The 20,308-nt window shown below is 36.2% G+C and overlaps 1 protein-coding gene and 1 non-coding gene across 3 annotated transcripts; one reads left to right on the top strand and one right to left on the bottom strand.

Moving 5' to 3' along the window:
- Positions 1-717: 717 nt before the first annotated feature.
- RFC3 (replication factor C subunit 3) lies at positions 718-18,216 on the bottom strand. Of its 2 annotated transcripts, XM_032294453.1 has the most exons (10): positions 18,005-18,216; positions 15,032-15,169; positions 12,297-12,364; positions 10,471-10,568; positions 6,980-7,161; positions 6,153-6,289; positions 5,642-5,740; positions 2,984-3,053; positions 1,930-2,107; positions 718-1,661 (listed from the first exon to the last, which is right to left on the bottom strand). In XM_032294453.1, exons 1-10 carry the CDS (start codon positions 18,089-18,091, stop codon positions 1,648-1,650), a joined length of 1,071 nt encoding a protein of 356 aa, XP_032150344.1. In that variant the 5' UTR covers positions 18,092-18,216; the 3' UTR covers positions 718-1,647. The 2 variants fall into 2 exon arrangements, with proteins under 2 accessions (XP_032150344.1, XP_032150345.1); XM_032294454.1 differs by lacking the exon at positions 18,005-18,216 and adding an exon at positions 17,742-17,976 and having other exon boundaries at positions 718-2,107.
- LOC116562556 lies at positions 7,357-7,467 on the top strand. Its single transcript, XR_004274010.1, has one exon. It is a non-coding gene; the product is annotated as a U5 spliceosomal RNA (small nuclear RNA).
- Positions 18,217-20,308: the final 2,092 nt, after the last annotated feature.

The raw sequence follows: 20,308 nt of genomic DNA, 5'->3' as shown, positions 1-20,308 counted from the left end.
GCCAAAAGACTGAGAAGGAACTGGGAACTTCATAATGATAAAGGAGTCAACATATCAAGACATAACAATCCTAATATGCATGTACCTAATAATGATCTTCAAAATGCATAAAGTCTAAAAGAACTGAATTAGATAAATGCATAACTATGGAGGGAGATTTCGATATTTCTCTCAGTAAAAGAATAAAAACTAAGAAACAGAGAGGTGTAAAAATACATTTGGAAAATCCCTAAGTACTTGGAAATTTACCAGCATAGTTCCAAGTAATTAATTGGGCTAAAAAAAAAAAAAAGAATCATAAGTGAAACGATTAAAGTTTGAACTAAGTAGAAATGAAAACCTAAATTGTCAACATTTGTAGGAGAAAGCTTTTAATCAGTACTCAGGGTGAAATTTATAACTTTAAATGTTATTAGAAAAAAATAGTCTAAAACTATTTAAATTTCCAAGTTCATAACCTAGAAAATTAAGTAGAAGAAAAAAGTAGAAGATGGTTAATAAAATATAAACGGACAACAACATAGAAGTCAATGAAACCAAAACTATAGGAACAACAGGAATTCTCTTATATTGCTGATAGAAATATAAAGTAGTATAACTTTAGGAAAGTTTAGCAACTTCTTAAAAGTTAATGTTACAGTATCGTATACCCAGTCATTCCATTCTTAGGTATTTACTCAAGACAAATAAAAACCTGTCCACAAAAAGACTTACACATAAGGATTCACAGCAACTTTATTCATAATAACCAAACCTGGAAACAAACCAAAGATCCACCAACAAGTGAATGGGCTTTAAAAGTATACACAAAAATGCTGAACAATAAAAATTAGTGAAACATTCAACAATATGGATGAATCTCAATAATGAGAGAGAATGAAGTATTATATGAGAATGCTTACAATATTTGATTTCCTTAAGTTCTTGAACTGGCAAAACTCATCTATAATGACAAGATCAGTGGTCATCTGGGCCTAGGGTAGGAATGAACTGACTGCAAAGGGATATGGAGAGAGCTTTTTGGGGTGATGGCATCTATACCTTGATTGGGATCATAGTTTCACTGGTTAAAAATCAAACTGTACCCTTAAAATTGGTACACTTTATTTCATAAATTATACTTCAGAGGAAAGGAAGTGTTCAGAGTCTATCACACAAATTTGTCAAGTAAACCCTTTGGACCACGAACCGAAGAATTTAATTAAAAAATGATCCAAAGGGCAGAACTAATGACAAAACACTAAACCTGTTCAAAGAGTAATTACTACAATAACATACCATTCTTACATTCTGAATTTTCTTAAAGAGTTTGAAGTACTTAAATTAATGAAAACATGCTTATTTCTTAGTACTGACCTAACACTAATCTGAACCACTGAAATAAAAGTTGGAAATCTGCAGTCTCAACAGAAATGGTACTTGTAATTTTGTTCATATTAACAATTATGTTTCAGAATGAATTCTTACATTTCCTACAAAAATGTAATTATTCACTGAGAGAAACTAGAATTCAATATAATGACCTGTCAGACAATCATGTTACCTGTGGCAGAAAATGGTCATCTGGATAAACGAACATAATCTTTGCTTTCTGATGTATAAATCTCCTTTAGCAGGTGAGACACTAGACAGAAGAGACTAGGAGGATCAACAATGAATACCTGAATAACAAATGTTTAAAGCAAATTAAAATCATTTTCCTAGACTCTAAAGTCTCTAAGTTATGTACAAAACTGCATAATTCAATAGTATAGCAAAAATTATTTAACTTAGAGGATGATTAATAGTTCACAGAGAAGTTATTACCAAAAAAACACAAATACAACATGATTAAGTAAATTTACCCTCAAGTCTTAATATAAGCTGTATGTAAATAATGTTATTGAGAAATCTTTGCAAGAATAACTGATAAAAGTCAGAACATCATGCCTTCCAATCCATCCTCCATGAACTTCTTATAAAGTGCCATGAATTTGGCCACAAATGCTTCCAAGTGATAAATGGCTTTGCTACCCAGCTGTAGACGATGTTCATAATAAGCTGCCATTTGGGCCACTTCCCCTTTCAGTTGTCCATCACAATTATGTAACAGTTCTAAGAGAAGGCCCTAAAGAAAAATAATCAGCAATTTTAAAATCATTAATAAAAATAGCTAAGCATGCCTCATTTCTCTCATTCACAAAAAGACTAAAGTTAAACGTACTCTCTTTTATATATGTGAGATCTTTAATTCTTTCACGTGAATCAATATCCTTCATCCAAAAGCAAAAACTTTGGTACCTTTTCCATGATGTAAAAATGTGGTGGGTATCAACCACATTCTAAATTCCAAACAGTAACTGTACAAGGTGAAAGGATATTAAAGATGCAGCACTATTTATAACAATAATAATTTGTAGACTAAAGTTCCATCAATACAGGTCATGTTTGGAAAAACTATGATACAGTCACACAACAGAAAACCATCCACTTAACAGAACAAAGTAAATCTATACATATGGTTATGACACAACATCCTTACTAAAATGAATGAAAAGAGTGCAGAAAGCTGAGAAGTTTTATGAAACTTCATATATACACGTACTTGTTTCTATGTGACTAGAAGTCTGTTAAAAGTGGTTACCTTTGTGGAAACGGAAGGGTGGACCTTCACTTTTTTCTTTGTAGCCCCACCCTGCATTATTATCACTGCACCTTAGTATTTCCTTTATAGCGCTTATAACATTCTGAAATCCTCTTGCTGCTTTATTTGTTCTCCTTTTCACACCACTAGAATATAACTTTGCTGTAGGCAAGCCCTCCCTTCTTTTCTTCAGCATTCCTCTAATAGTGCCTGGCACACAATAGAGATTTAGTAAATATGTGCAATTAGTGAGTTGGAGAGAAAGAAGTAGTATCTTGGTACTGCAAAACGCCCTATGATCGCACACCCAATGTCCAAATTTTATAGCTGTAAGAAGTTCAAGATATGAAACTGGGTTACCTTCATTATTATCTCAGGAGGAATACAATGAGTTAGAAGCTCATACAGCCTTCCACGAACTTCAAGGAGCCTATAAAAAACAAAGTGATTGGTATTTTGTGAAGAAAATAGGGGTAATTTTTCCAAGTATCCACTGTATGGTTTTACTTTATGAATTAACAAACCTTCAGAAAGCTCAGGCTTCCATCAAGACTCATGTATTTGAGTTAGCATTTGAATTCAGGCCTGACTCAAAAGCCTGTGCTTTCTGACATCCCAAAAATTAAACTTGATTATTAAAGCATGAATAATAAATGATAAATGGTGTGAAATTATTTTAATATATGCATATAGCTTATTTCTGAAAAGTTGATTCAGGATATAGTTACCTACACAATTGAATTAACTACACTGTGTGCAGTGCATACATGTTAACATGTATCTTGCGTTAGTCTGAGCTCACTTCTAATATTACTGTTTTTAAAAATTAACATATTCTACATTTACCATGTCTGTATCATTATGTCCTAATAGCTTACAAGGGATTAAGAGTACAAAAGTTTCTGTCAGAGAAACATGGGTATTTTAGAACTGTGTCTGTCTATTAATAATAGGATATCCCTGAACAAGTTATTTAATCTCCATAAATGTCAGGGTTGTTTTTTTGTTTTTGTTTTTGTTTTTATCTACGAAGTTATATTTTTCTCATAGGTCTGTTATATCAATTAAATGAGGAGGTGTAAGAGCTGACATAATCATTCATGAAACATTAGCTGCTATTCAAATTAGAAAATTATGACTGTTCTAAGACAGATCAAATGAAAAATCAAGACCATAAATATTTCAGCAAGACAAAGGAGTCAGAAATTAGAAATCATTTGGAACTGTGTGGCCCAATGATCAGAAAGGTATCAGAATTCCAGGACTTCTGGCCAGCCCCAAGCCTTTCTGGAATTGAGCGAAATTTCTTTTTATGTAGCACAATGGAATCAATTCCTACAATTGTTAGTTTGAACAGGAAACAGGAGCATCTCTTCTTTCACAAGTTCACTTATAAGCTGCCAAAATGTGTTAGGAAAATCATAAGAAATTGTAACAGCAGCTAGAAGAATTAAGCAAAGGAATAATCAAGTCACTTTAAAAATGCATGTGATAATTGTCAAATATTACAACATAGAGTACCTAAATCCCTTAAAAGTAGGTAAGTTCTACTACTACCAAAATTTCTTCTTTAATATCAGGACAAAAACAAGAAAGTCATCTTCAGTGTAGACATATTTTATAAACATAAAAGCACCTAAGACATGCTTTATTTGAACTTTATCTATTTAAAGGGCAAGATCTCTTTATTGATAATCAACATTTTACAAAATAAAATGGGTACTTTTTCCTAAAGATGAAGGTTTTTTCCTAATGAGACTACTTAAAATGTTTGGTACTTCTTGGAGAAAACTATCAATTTCTTCAACTAAAATAATGGAATTCTGAGAATTCAAAGCAAACCTTAAATAAAATACTAACCACCCACTATGTATAATTCACCATTCACCTCTACCAATCTATATGGTAACCAGGGAATACATGTTATAATTCCTTTGAATAATTTCTTATAGAAATTAGACTTCATCAGATGTATCATCAGAAGGAGAAACATGGCATATTCCTCTTACTATTATTTTCATTAGACTAGGGAAGACTAAGTTCTATTGGCTGCACACAGTCTATTCTGAACCCTAAAATGGTCAATTACCTTCTGCAAGGTCCAAAGATCGTTTCTCAGTTCAGACAGCCAACAAGGATATGGGACTGCTTTAGCAAGTCTGAGAAACCTTCTCCATACACTCCAAAGTTAGTGGGCCTTAACACTGTCATTTTTTATTTGGAGAAAAGCAAACTGTGCTTCTCAATCAAAGCTGCCACAAGTCAAACAACTGTCGGCTGAGGTATTTTCAGAATGGTCAAGATATGAATAATAGACCTACAGAAGTAATGGAAACAATTTCGCAGCAAATGTGTCAAAAAATATTTCCTGGGTAAAAATAAAAACAGTATATACACAATGCCATCCTTAGCAGAGCTCATGGTCATCAGGGTTTTCTAGTTTTCAAACCATTAATCTTTTGCTCTTCAAAACAAAGGCACAAGTACCCTTGGTGGGGCAATCGTATTATCTTCAATATACAAATGAAGATAAAACTCTAAAATGAAGTTACCTGATCAAGAACACTGAGCTACAAGTTCAGGACAAGAACTAGAAGTCTGATTTATAGTCTGGTGTCTTTCTAGCACGTGAGGCATCATCAATTACAAAGTTATACATTGTCTTTTACCAGAAAGTTACAATCATTATGTCTAGCTTTGTTGTGTGTTAATAATATTAAGTCATCTGAGATCCTGAAAGGAAAATTAAAATTAAAATTCATTCCACTTTTACATGATCACATGTAAGCCATAACATTCATGACATTATGGCTTAATAAAAGGCATAGTACCACACACCAACTATCCTGAGCCACTAAATTTCTGAAGTTAAATCCTACATTTTCCTTAAAGGGTGAATATCTATATTCAGGATTTAATTATAATTCAAAATGGCATGGTATTAGCATAAAATAGTTAATACATGTCCTATTATATCTTGATAATGAAACCTTTACTGTCATCATTTTATAATGGTACCTTTGTGGAGTTTGCTGACTGACAATAGCATTTGCAGTCTCCCTCAGATACACCTCCCAATCTGTCTCAGGGATTTCTTGATCTGCAGTAAAAGGATATCTACATGACAAAAAGAGAACACAAGAAGTTAAACAGAAGTGTGCTTATGTTCTAAAACAGGAGTGCCCAACCTTTGGCCTGTTAGGAACCGGGCTGTACAGGAGGAGGTGAGTGGTGGATAGGTCAGCATTACTGCATGAGTTCCACCTCCTATCAGACTAGTGACAGTATTAGCTTCTGATAGCAGCTCGAACTATATTGCGAACTGCTATGTGAGGGATCTAGGTTGCACACTAAATATGAAACTCTAATGCCTGATAATCTTGAGGTAGAACAATTTCATCCCAAAAACATCTCCCACTCCTGCCAAATCCATGGAAAAATTCTCTTCCACAAAACTGGTCCCTGTTGCCAAAAAGGTTGGGGGCCAAAGACCTAGAATGTTTCTTGCAGTAACTACCCTTCTACTCACTGTTGCACTCTGCAGGCTTCACACATAAGCAGGGCTTTTCTGAGATTTCTGCAGGACTTCTCTGCAAGTCTATGAGCCAGTTGTGGAGGAAGATTCAGACCTTCCTTCTTGCACACAGTAGATAACACGTGACAAATCTACAAATAAAATTAACAAAAATGGGCAATCCATTAAAAAGCAGAGTGAGACTAATTTCTGTCGATATCTTCCTAGACTCTTGTAACGGTATTATACTCAAAATTCTTATAAGTGAAACTTACACTAAAAGTAACTTACCACTCTGCATCTAACACAATGTTACATGTTATCCCTATTTTCCATGAAATCTTCCAAAATCTATTAAGGCAGGAAAGATATTTAATGTAAAGAATCAAAATTTTTGCTGATGGCTGTTAAGAATGATAGAAAAAAGACTTATCTATGTATATATACTAATATTAACATTATTTCATACTACCTTTAAATCCCTTCCTAGGGACTAGGTATTCCCACATCATCTCTTTGTAAAATCTACTTCCTCAATATTCTAGCCTCCTCTTACAGACAATTAAATCAGCGTGAGAAATAAGACAGTAAAAAACTAGCCCTTACCTAATTTAATAAAATTCATAATATCTGCTTGTTCAAGATAAAAGACGGTTTAAAGAGAAAAACACTTTCCACATATTGGCATCTGGTATTTACAACTATACGCATTGGTTTGTGCATATATTTAATGCTTTGCATCCAGGTCTGTGGATGTTCTTAAATTACCAATGTGCTTCCTTTCTTTTATAACAAGCACACAGTATTCAGAGAATCTGAACTGATTTCTCAGAAAAGCTTACATCTTCAATGCTGGGAGCAGGCACACGAACTGCCAAGCACCTACTACGAATAGGTGGTATCACTTTAGATGTAGAATTGCAGCACAAGATCAGTCTGCAGGTAGACATATATTTTTCCATGGTTCTTCGCAAGGCATGCTGAGCGTCTTTGGTGAGTTTGTCAACTTCTGTCAATAATACCACTAAGTCAAAGAGACACAAAACAAACTTTAACTTGAGTTCACTCAAACTTTAACTTGTCTCTTCTTCCTCCTCAGTATCCACAGTGAAATACTAAATAACAAGCCTGATATACTACTCTTCCCTTTGGCAAGGATAAATTAAGGTTATAAGTATGGTAAAATTATTTTATTTTTTAGTTTAAAAAAACTGCAATCATACTCCGGTTTCTCTTCAGATCCTACAACTCTTTCATCTTTTACTAAGGATTTCTATGGAGAGGAACAGCTCTGAGTTTTTAAATTTTTGAGACCTTGTATTGGCGGGGCTGGTAAAAAAAAAAAAAAGAATCTATAATCACACAAGACCAAGAAACACTAGGCTAAATGAAGTTAAAAGGTCACTTTGTAGTAGAAATCATTTCAGCCTTTTTAGTTATATACACTAAAATTTACCAAGACAAGGATGTGCTGTGCTGCATTTCCCCAAAATAACTTTTCTCAGCAGCACATTTCTGTGGTACATCTTAATCTAAAATATTAAATTCCAAGAAACAGACTTTGGAAAACAGCGGTGCAACAGATGATGTAGGCAACAAGGCATAAAGATATCTGGCCACCATAAAGTAAGATTCCATTTGGCCACAATCACAGATCAGACTTAACACAGTTCAGGAATAATGTATAGACAGAAACTGAATCCAATATTGTATTTTTCATTATATTAACAAATTACTTCTAGAAGATGCACTGGCGGCATGTCACATTTGGATCCGTCCCATAAATATAAACAGAACAACTAAAGATTCCAAGACCAAGAACCCATGAACATTATATAGAAACCAGGCAACATGCTTTACCTGAGAATCCCAAACATAAGCAAGTGAGAATAAGCAACTAAAACTGGAAAGGCCCACATAGTATCAGCAACAGTGTGGGAGGAAATTCTGACAGCCTTTAGGACAGGAAAAGCTCAAAATCGCCCACAGGAACATACTAGAAACCATCATGGGGCCAATTTGAAAGCAGCAGTTGGCTGGGCAGAGTGGCTCATGCCTGTAATCTGCCTATAATCCCAGCATTTTGGGGGGCTGGGGAGGGCAGATCCCTTGAGCTCAAAAATTCAACACTAGCCTAGGCAACATAGCGAAACCCCATGTTTATAAAAATGCAAAAGGTTGCCAGGCATGGTGGTATGTGCCTGTAGTCCCAGCTACCCAGGAGGCTGAAGTGGGAGGATTGTTTGGGCCCAGGCAGTCAAGGCTGCAGTGAGTTGGGATTGCACCACTGCATTCCAGCATGTTGCAACACAGTGAAAACACTGTCTCAAAGAAAGCAGCAGTCTTACCGAGGTGGGAAACTCAACAGAGCCCAATTGATGGATGAGAGCAAGAGAGCCCTGATGCAGTAAGGTTTGATAGAGCAGTAGACTCTGAGAATAACAAAATGAAGCTCTCTTCTAAGACAACGTTCCACAAGGTCATGGCTGGTGTGCTTGTGCCACTGTGGGTGGCCGAGCTAGGATGGCTTGAGGACAGGAGTTTGAGACTAAGATAATGCTCCACAATGAGAAGAAATCCCAGAAACAGAATCCAAATTGAGAACAGATAAAAAAGAGACAAAGGAAAGAATCCCAATAAACCTGACGGAGAGTCTCGCTCTGTCACCCAAGCTGGAGTTCAGTAGTGCCATCACAGCTCACTGTAACCTTAAATTCCTGGGCTCAAGCAATCCTCCTGCTTCAGCCTCCCAAAGCACTGGGATTACTAGCCTAAGCTATGGTGCCTAGCAAAAGTTTCAGTATTAGATGAACCAGTAATATAATCTATGATATGAATGAACTAAGAAAAATCATAAAAGCGCATTCATGGATGAAAAAGAAGCATGAGACAACGTTTAACACACATTCATGTTAAAGACACTCAATAAAATAGGAACTTGAGAATATTTTCTTGCCATGATCAAATACGCAGCAACTAATTATAGGGAAACACGAAGGCTTTCCTTCTAGAGCCATGACATGGACATCTACTATCTCCATTACTATTAAGCGCCCTATCGGAGGATTGGCCAACATAATTAGATAAGAAAAAGTATTGGGTCGGCGCAGTGGCTCACATCCATAATCCCAGCACCTTGGGAGGCCGAGGCGGGCGGATCACAAGGTCAGGAGATCGAGACCATCCTGGCCAACATGGTGAAACCCTGTCTCTACTAAAAATACAAAAAAATTAAATGCATGTGGTGGCGCACACCTGTAGTCCCAGCTACTCAGGAGGCTGAGGCAGGAGAATTGCTTGAACCCAGGAGGCAGGGATTGCAGTGACCCAAGATCATGCCACTGCACTACAGCCTAGGCAACAGTGCAAGATTCTGTCTCAAAAAAAAACCAAAAAGTATTTAGAGCCATAAAAATTGGAAAGAAAAAGAAAAAATTATCTCTATTTACAAATTATATGAATATACATCTAAAAATAACCTCAAAGAAAACTATCAAGACAATTACAAACAGAATAACATAGCAAGATATAAAATTAAGATATAAATATGAGTAACTGCCACATATATATAAAACATTCAGAAAATATAACCATCCATATATAGTAGCAAAAAATCATAAATGTAAATTTATTTTGAAATATGCAGACTAAAGAAATCAGCTGAGATGATGTACAGGGAATTCACAAAACAATAAAAATGAGAAATAAACTAAAGAAAAATGTATCACACTCGCTGAAGAAGAACAAAACACTACCTTCTCCACTGCAACTGACAAAGATTAAAACGAATTATCGTCAGTGTTGATGTCATGGAGAAATGAGCACTCCCAAACACTGCTATTGGTAGTATAAATCTATACCCTCTTTCAGACAGAGAATTTGGCAAAATATATCAAAAGCATTAAATTACAGCATTTTATCACAAAATCTCACCAGTAAGAATGTATGCACGTATACAGAAAAAATGCTTCGAAGGTAAAGTCTAAACTGTTAATAGTAGCTGTCTCTGGATGGTGGGAATATAGTTGATGCTATTTTCTTTTGTATCTACATATCTGATAATGAACAAATGACCCTGGTCATAAGAACAGTTATTTTAAAATCATGTAATTTCTGATTTTAAATCATACATTTTTACTCATCCTGTTCTAAAATATCAAATGGGTGGCACAAATAATCCTCTTTCACATAAAATTCAATTCCATTAGACTATAAACTCCCATGAGCACAGAGATTAGGCTTCTCTCTTGTTCACTTTCATAACTTTTTAAAAAAAAAAAAAAGAGCACTAATGCTTGGCAGCTGCATGAAAAAAAGTCTTTGGATCACATACCTTTAAAATCCCTTTGAGAGTTTGTTTCAAGTTGCTGTGATTGTGCCACTGTTTTCAACATCTCCTGAATTACTACTCGGTCACTATTTCCAGCATCACTACACAAAACAAAAATAATGGTATACAGTATGCCCTTAACACTGTTATAAGAAAAATGTTGAAGTTCGTAAGTGTTCAAAAAGAATATCACCTAACTCTAATTATAAGCTCTTTAAAAGTAAAAAGTTTTAGGGTCATCAAAAATACTAACAGTATTCCAATTGGATTAACAACACTGAAAACACTGTTAACATAAAAAGAGCAACTACTAATAATTAGGGCACAGTTTAGCAAATACTTTGATGTTTCCGAACCCACTATTGAAAACGAGTACCTAATTACAGCTCATTTCTCAATTATCTATAATTGTTCAAAATACAAAAATAATTTTTTGAAACAGAAATTCAATCCCTATTCCTCTTCTACATCCCCAAAATAGCAAAGGTCTAAGAGAGAACAAACAAAGAGAAGCCTGCTCCCAGCACTAGAATGGAATCGATTCAGACTCAGTAAGGCGATGAGACAAGCAAACTGAGTTTAAGACACAAGTCAAAACTCTGTAAACTGGTGACTTACAGGTACTGATCTGTCATTTACACCAATATTATTGCTTTGGCACTTCAGTCAAGGACCTCTCAAACCAGAGGTCAATTTAGGCTGAATGAATGTTAATTTCAATCACCCCAAAAGCAACTGGCTTATTCTCCAACTAGTTATCCATGCTTCAGAACTCACAATGAGAAAATGAGGTCAAAGCAGACAACTTTATTTTCTCAAACAGCCACTAAGTTTTCCCAAGTCACTACTATTATTATAGATCAATATACCTATAGTGTTGTTCTTACGATCATTTTCCTAGCCAAGAATCCACAACATTCTCCATTTATTTATGGAATTAACACTCACTCTGTTTTTATGATCAAACCCATTCCCAACAACCTTATTTCTCTTAGTTTTCTTTGTGATACCTAGCGAAAATAATAATACCTATCTGTTAGGGTTGTTTAAAAGATAAGAATCCAGGTAAAGCTTCTCACACAGTGCCTGCTACTGAAAACCACATACATATTAGCTTGCAACGTGATTCTTCCTGCTGCATTCAGTCTCCTCCCTCTCCCTGAAATGGATGTTCACTCGTGCCTCTGTGCCACTGCCCATGTTGAGTTTGCCTGACAATATCCTCAATTCTGTTCCCTTTAAGAACTCATCCAGCCCCACAGATCATTGCAGCTTACCCAGTTTAGCTCCCAGAATCATTTCTACACCACTTAATACTTAACACCTGTTGCATGAGTTTTTCATGCCTCTCCAACAAGTTCTTAATTTTATCATCATGATAGAAAATAAAGACATTTGTTGGTGAACTATTAGAATACCTCTATCAAGAAACTTAAAAAGAATGACAAATTAAGATTTAGCAACTCAATTTCTGAAATATTTACTCCAAACATTATAAACTTTTTAAGACACACTGCTCATAAGTAATAAATGAGCCTATATAATTTAACAAAAACTTACTGACAATACAATGTACTATGTGTACATCAATGAGTTCCCTAGAGCTAGAAAAGGTAAACATATTGTTGAAATTATTTGACAGAGAAAGCAAAACAGGAGGGGCCCTAGGAATCCCATTTCAAGCAGGGCAGCTCCATTTTAATCTGCTTTATAAACTGTGCTTCCACATATATCAATTTATTTCAAAAAAGGGTTTCAATCTGTAAAAAAAAGAAAACCCAAAAACAATTTTTCTAAAAATGCTAAATTTCTATATAGTAGTAACTTACCTAGGATTAACTTCAAGGTGGTAGTTACTTGCAATGGTGCTGATTTCAATTTTTTTTTTAGATGGAGTCTGTGGACAAAGAAAAAGATATTTTTCACATTTATCTATTGGCTATTTCCCCACTCTTTTGTATTTTCATTGGCTTCCTTTTATTATACAAAGTAAAACTTGAAATAACCACCATTCATGTTTTAATTTTGTTAATCCCATTCTTTTCTCGATGTGCAGATAAACACGTTTTTATATAAATTGGGTCAAATTACACGTCCTGTTTTATTGTGACTACTTCTTTTCCTTATCTCCAGGAATCCTCAAACCAACTCTGTATACCATCTGATACACAGATCATTGGAAATGATCTGTTCCTTTCAGCCTTTTCCATGCTAACACAAAAATAAACATACACAAATATATATTTTATGGAGTGTCAATGTTTCCTGTACAAAATAAAAATTTTACAAAAAGGAAATCATACACACGTCTCTGTGTTTTGCTTTTCCTATTTAATATATCTTGGCAATCCCTCTCAGACAACTGGTACAGTGTTATAGTCACACACCAACCTATAGCATGGATGTTCCAAAGCCAATCATACTGATGGACATTTTGTTTTCTGTACTCAACTCCACAATTAACATCTTTGTGTATATGTTACATATACTGCTTTCATTTCTATGTAAGAGATTCCCAATAAAGATTTCCTGGATTGAAGGGATTGTGCTTTCTAACTTTAATATAATGCATATGTGTGTGTATGTGTGTTTGTATAGACCAGTCTGCTTCACAAAACAGTCTAACAATTCACTTTCCCACTGGCAACACTCTTCCCCAACATTCCCCATCTAGAGTAGGTTTGATCATGCCTTTCAATTTTTCAGTTTGGTGAGTATATAACAGACTCACACTGCTTGACTATCACAAAGGTCAAGCATCCTCATATGTGTTGACTGCCACTTATATTTTTCTCCTGTGACTATCTGTTACAGAAGAATCTATTATTCAGTTTTCTACCAGATTGTCTTTTTGTTCCCACTTTGTAAAAATCTTTTATTTATGCATTCCTTTAAAATATTTTGTGGCAATATTTCATTTTCCTATTGATTTTAGGCATAATTTCTGTCAAAGCAATTTTTCAAATTCATATATATCCAAGTACCTACTTCTTGTCGTCTCTAGTTTCCACGCTTTCCAAAAAAAAGTTTTATTGACCCATGAGCAATTCATATAGTCTAAAAAATTTTACTGTAAGATATTTCGTGTTTCATTTTAACATTTAAGTCTTTAATTCATCTGGAATTTGTCTTTATAAATTGTTATGTCATAGGGACTCAATTTTGTTTTCTCAGGATAGGTAACTAGCTATGATGACACACACACTGCTGGCTCATCCTCTTCCACTGATTTGAAATAGAAACCCTACCATATTTCTAAGTTCTCTTTTCAGTTTCACTTGTCTGATTCTCTACTTTCATGCCAATATAATACTGTTTTATATGTACTAGTCATACACTAAAATTTATTACATGGCAACACAAGCCCCAATTCACCAATCTTTTTTCATAATTACTTTAGCTAGTCTCAGAAATGTACTGTTCCATATGGATGGACTTTAAGATCATTTAATAGAATTATAACAACCACTTGAATTTTAATTAGAATTACATTGATATTTAGTGTCACCTGAGGCAAAAGATAATTTAAAACGTTAAGCTTCCCGTCTGGGAACATGCTGAAACATTCAATTTGATTGGCTACTTATTGTCCCTCTTTAAGATAGTTTCTTCTGGCAGATCCCACACCATTTTTGTTAAACTTGTCCCTCTGTATTTTATAAGAATTTCCACCAAAACATACAACCAGCATCTCAAACTCAATGTATCTAAATATACGCTAATCTACATTAGTCTAAAACCCAGTTACCTTCCTGAAGATTCTGTTAATAGCACTACCATCCACAGTCAGCATATGTTTTTTTCCAATGACTAATTATTAAAGACATTCTACCAGAGGCTATGGATATGAAAATGAATACATGTTCTCTACATACAGTCAAAACAAATACAATCCTGTCAAAGTAGAAGATGTATAAACTACAACAACCAAGGCAAAACAAAGTAAGTAACACTAAAAGTATAAACGAGAAGTTGTAGAAGAAAAGTTAATTCTAATGCGGTAGGAAAAGGCAGGCTACGTGTCGGCTAGATCTTAAACATCACCCACAATGGAAGAGCACAACTGTGGTACATGGTATGAAGCTGGACATCTCGGCAAGGGCAAGATCACAGGAAGCCTCTCAACATCCCAGAGTTTCAGGCCTCCTTTCCCAGTCAATCAGCTGCCATTCTTTACCAAGTCATTTGATACCGTGTTTAACATTTTGTCTCAAAATCACTCTTTTTTTCCATCCCCACTACTGCTCTCAGAATAAAGTTTGGAAACCTGAGTTCTAATTCCAGCTAAGACACTGTCTTATTAGGTAATCTGAAATTAATCTCACCCTCTACATTTTACCCTAATCCCCTTGTTGTTCTTATTTCCTATCTAACATAAATGGCTTTGCTCTGGTTGTAATAGATCCATAAATCAGTAGCTCTCAAATCCTGTGCCCCAAGACTACCTGTGAAATTGTTATTTAAATCATATGTTAAGAAGCATCTGGGTTATGGGGGCATACATGATCAAGACTGAAAGTCCTTACTATGAATTACTTTCAGGGCCTCAAAGTGAAATGCTTACTGTGATGGTCTGATGTTCAATTCTCAATTTTTCCACTCCAACACCATAAAGTTCACGTAGAATACACATAATTCTTGTCTTTTTCCCAGCACCTGATGGCCCATACACTAAGAGATGAGGAAAGTCACCACACTGCACCTGAAAAAAAAAGAACAAGACATTTCTCCCTAGTCAAACTGAACTACTCTAGGTAGAACCAAACTACTTTTTAAGTATCAAGAATTTTATGTGTCTACCCATGAAACTCCAAGTTCACGGGTAGATACACCCAAGTTATATATGTGTAAAACTTGGAGTTTGATAGGTAGATACATAAAATATTGTGTATCTTTTGATATATTCTGAAATGTTTACTATTCACCTGGCACTAATTTTGTATAACTTATATACATGACACAGTACATGCAAGATACAAAACTAAATGCTAAGAAAGCAGGAACTCCCAAACCTGGCTATCAGAATCTCCTAGAAAACTTTTTAAAATAAAGGACTGACTGATGGATAGACCCTATCACCCATGAGATTAGGATTCTGTAACTGAGATTCAGGGCTTTCTTAGTTAGGACTATTAGAAACAGTCCCTGTGATAACAATTCAGTGCATTTGGTTTCTTTGGGAGGTTATTTGTGAGACAAAGGAAAACTTCATAGAAGAGTGGGGATGCAAAACATGCGAAGGCCGACAGCCAGTAAGAGGGCATTGCCAAGCTGAATACCTCCAGGCATCTTTCTTTGCTACTGCTAGGGAAACTCTTAAAGCCAACATAAACATCCACCACAGTGTTAACCCACCTAGGGGGTGGGGAAGCTGCAGTATAATTATCTCTGATTAGTTCTTTCTTGAAGCCTTCTTAGGAAAGTAGATGGGGGAAAAGAGAGAGTATTAATTCCAGGCATTTCAAATCTGCTTATGGGTGTCAAAGAGACAAAAGCCCTCAGGTAAAGTACAGATGTACAAAGTTAGTAGTCAGAAGTCAGTCTGCGTGCACTTAAAAGCAAGAGGACTGGGTACGGCACTAACAGTATCTGCTGATGATGAGTTTTGCAAAAGCTTTTCAGGTATTTCCAATGATCAGTCTGGTTTGGGAACCAGTACTATGAAAGCTATAAAGATGACTGGGTGACAGACCTTAGCCTCAGAAACATAAAATCTTGTAAAGCAAAGTTCTACAAATAACCATTACTGAAAAAGTGGGATACATATCTTAACAGAGGCGCTTATTGCAATGAATTTTAATACTTTGTAAATTCATCCATCTCTGTCACTGAAAAGTCTCAAGGAGAGGAATTCTTCAATCCAATTGTGTCTGGAAAACAGCAGCTCTCCCACAGACACTTACTGCCTTTGTTTTTTAAACTTCAATCTAACCAAAAATAAGGGTTATGCTTTTAATGTCACATAGTTTTATTAAGCTGCAAGTAAAAGAATAAACAGATGAACAATTTTTTAAAAGCAAATTTAACACATAAGACCAGTATATTACATTGGTGTCCAAAAACTACATTCCAAATTCTGTACAACAGAAAGTGGCCACAGAAAATAAAATGTATTCTATGACTAGGAAAACTGAAGACAAAGCTACTGACGGGAAATGTAATTTGTCTATAAATGAAGGATACTGCAGTAATTAATTTACTTTAAATTAATATAGAAGCAGTATTAATAGAGACCAAAAAAAACCTTCAATCTCACAACACTATCAACTATTCTAATGACTTTCATATATACAGTCTTTTCTTATTATTTCTTATTTTTAAGAAGCACTTAACAATTAAACAGTATCTGTACATCTAAGAAATGTCGGTAAGAGAAAACCAGGGTATTGGGCAAAAACGTTTCCATCAGCATCACATATTAATTTGGGGTCCTTAAAAGGAGTGGATAAATGTCTTCCACAGACACTAAGTAACTTATTCTCCTAAAGATACTTCTTTCCTCTCTACTCCCTCAAAGGTTCAGATTCTTTCTCACAAAACATTGCCATTGGACACTTATATCAACTACAACAAAGAGGCATAAGGACAGAGGGGAGGAAATCTTTCGTAAAGAACTAATCTCAGCCAGATGCAGTGCCTCACACCTGCAATTCCAACACTTTGGGAGGCCGGCGGACGGATCACCTGAAGTTAGGAGTTCGAGACTAGCTTGGCCAACGTGATGAAAGCCTCTCTCTACTAAAAATACAAAAATTAGCCGGGTGTGGTGGCCGGCACCTGCAATCCCAGCTACTCAGGAGGCTGAGGCAGGATAATAGTTGGAACTCGGGAGGCAGAGGTTACAGTGAGCCGAGCTGAGATCATGCCATTGCACTCTATCCTGAGCAACAAGGGCGAAATTGTCTCCGAAAAAAAAAAGAACTAATCTCAGGAACGTCCTAACACAATTTATTTGAAGATTAGAAATAATCTTTGGAGCAAATACACATTTACAACACTTTCCTTGTAAATGACGACACTGACATCGAGAAAGTTTAAGTCAGTTAAAAAGCAAATCACAGGGTGTCACCTCTGCTCAAAATGCTCCAGTGGCTTCCCATCTCATTCTGAGACTTACTGGGTGTGTACCCTCAACTCCATCCCAACACACACACCCCATCTCCGATTACCCTTCCTGCTGGTTCACCATTATCGGCTCCAGTAGCCTCCTGAGGTTCTTAGAACATGCTGTGCACATCCCTGCCCGGGGATTTTGCACTTGCTGTCCCTCTTACCTGTTCCACTCTTTGCTCAGATTTCTGTATTTCTGACTTTTCCATTTCCTTCAAGTCTTGGCTCAGATGCCACTTCTCCTTGGAGCTTTTCCGGTTTAAAAGCAAAAGCCCGTCCCCCAAACCTTTTCCCCCTTCCCTGTTTTATTTTTCTCCATCTTACTTATCATCTTCCAATGCGGGAGAGGGAAGCATTGCTCCTCAGGGGCGCGAAACCCCCAGCCTGGGGCTCCCCTCTCCCACGGTCACGGCCTCCGCGGACTCACCAGGTTGCGCAGCTGGGCCGCCTGCTCCTTGTGATAGTCCAGCCGTCCCAAAGAGCAGGGCCGATACTTATCCACCCAGAGGCTCATGGCAGCTCCGGTTCCCGGGTTCCTACGCTTGAAAATCCCGCGCGAGGGCGCGTTCTTCGCCGCCACACAGAGACAAAATTTCACGCGAGCTCCAAATCTCGTGACGTCACTACCGGTCGCAGCTGCGTAAATGATGCGGGACGGAAAGGCTACGGGGGCCGTTTGGAGACAAAATCAGCCGCCGCGTCTACGCCGTCTAGTTCTGAAGTTCACTGCTTTATTTATTTTCTCTTTGTCCACATCCTGTATTATATTCTAGAAATTATCAAGCAGAATTGAAAATGTGATTCTGACCCTGTTGGCGTCAAATCCAGATACCTCAGAAAAGACACTTCCTCGATGCATTTCATTTATTCATTGTTTTATTCGCTCAATTAATTATACAAAAATTTACTAAATAATCTGCTAGGTGTGGACTCTGTCCTCGGCACTAGAATATATACATCTCGGGGTTTCACTCAGTTGGCAGGTGCCGAATAAATCTTCATTGAATAAATTGCTTTAAAATGTCTGATCTTCACTCTCCTTCATTACCTCTATTCCTCAATATACTTACTGAAGTAGAAACAAGAATCAAAAGCATGGAAAAAATACAGAAACGTGGCCTGTAGGAATGAAGACAAGAGGTTAATATGCTATTCTAAGACTAGAATACTTTAAAGCCCTCCGATTAAAATGTGGAGAAAAATCTGAATGTCTCAGAAAAATATTCTGCATATGAAGCTTATACGCAATTTTTGAAGTTCTCTTCATATTGTGTCTCTCTAAATACGATTTACTCTTTATACATAATATTAATTCCTTATTTAATTTATGCTTTTATTTTATGTATTGTTGAGAACCCTCAATCCTGTCATTTGATTGCAAGGTCTTACAGGCAGAAAATGATTTCCAAATATACTTAATAACCTTTCACCAAGGTGCCTCTTAATCATTTATTAATCAAGAATTTATCATGCTCTTCTATGAGTCATCATATATGAATTACTCCTGCAGGTAAAGTATTATTGAGCACAATCAATAATACCACCAAGTGTAAGATTTAATCCCTGGTCTCAAGAAACTTTCTAAAATAAGCGTGGAAGGTTTCTGCCTCAAGGCCTTTGCAATTAGTTTCCTCTTCCTGTACTGTGTTTCTCCAGAGTCAGCAAAGTTGGACCCCTCATCTCCTTCAGGATGTTGGCTCAAGTATTATCTTCTCACGTGGCTTTCCTAATCACCCTATTATTATTTTCTTTTCTTTTTTTTTTTTTTTGAGACAGAGTTTCGCTCTTGTTGCCCAGGCTGAAGTGCAATGGCATGATCTTGACTCACCGCAACCTCCACCTCCTGGGTTCAAGCGATTCTCCTACCTCAGCCTCCTGAGTAGCTGGGATTACAGATGTGTGGACCCCACATGGCTAATTATTTATTTTTAGTAGAGACGGGGGTTTCTCCATGTTGGTTAGGCTGGTCTCGAACTCCTGACCTCAGACAATCCACCTGCCTCGGCCTCCCAAAGTGCTGAGATTACAGGCGTGACCCACCGTGCCAGGCCACCCTATTTAATATTGCAAAAAATCTTCTTCTTTCTGCTTCTTTTTGAATTGAAACGGAGGAAGTGCTTGAAATGAGAAGGTAAAGGAAATCAGAAGCAGGGATATTGAATTGTAGTCTATGTAGCTAACATAATCATAAGGAATGATAATGGAAATAAGTACTGAGAGGAAGAAAGAGAAGAACCAAGTGCTAGAATTATCAGTGATTTGGCAGCAGTAACCACAAGCATGACAGACAACTTCAATAAGGAGGGATGGTTGATGGTAGAGTCTGAATACATGTGCTTCAGTGTAATTGGGGGTTCTGAGGAAGGAGAAATAGTGTGGTGGGTCCAGGAAGTACAGTTAAATTTGAATTTCAGATTGCTTTTTCATATGTCTATGGCAAAATTTATTACAAATGATTTTTTTCTTGTGTGAATATGTCCCTGGCAATATTTGTATAATCATAATAAATATTGCTGGGGACATACTCATACAAGAAAAAAAAATCAGTGTTTATCTGAAATTCAAATGTAACCAGTTCCCTGTATTTTATCTAGCAATTTCACTGCAGACTCTTGAATGTATGCAATATGAGAAACTGATACAGAGCAAGTAAAGTCCTCAGGGTTGGTAAACTACAGCTGCAATCACTAATGTTTAATGACTCTGGTCCTCAAATATCTTAGCTCTTTTT

Source organism: Sapajus apella, unplaced genomic scaffold, assembly GCF_009761245.1.
Source record: "Sapajus apella isolate SASKATOON/1434 unplaced genomic scaffold, GSC_monkey_1.0 scaffold32, whole genome shotgun sequence".
NCBI lineage: Eukaryota > Metazoa > Chordata > Mammalia > Primates > Cebidae > Sapajus > Sapajus apella.
This window is presented reverse-complemented; position numbering and strand designations above follow the sequence as displayed.

Bases quoted from the DNA above. Each gene is read 5' to 3' on its own strand.
- RFC3 (XM_032294453.1), bottom strand. From the start codon at position 18,091: ATGAGCCTCTGGGTGGATAAGTATCGGCCCTGCTCTTTGGGACGGCTG. The intron at 12,365-15,031 runs GTAAGCATTTCA...CTTTGTCCACAG, and splicing joins TTGAACATCAGACCATCACA to ACTCCATCTAAAAAAAAAAT. The intron at 5,741-6,152 runs GTGAGTAGAAGG...TTTGTCATGTAG, and splicing joins GAAGCCTGCAGAGTGCAACA to ATATCCTTTTACTGCAGATC.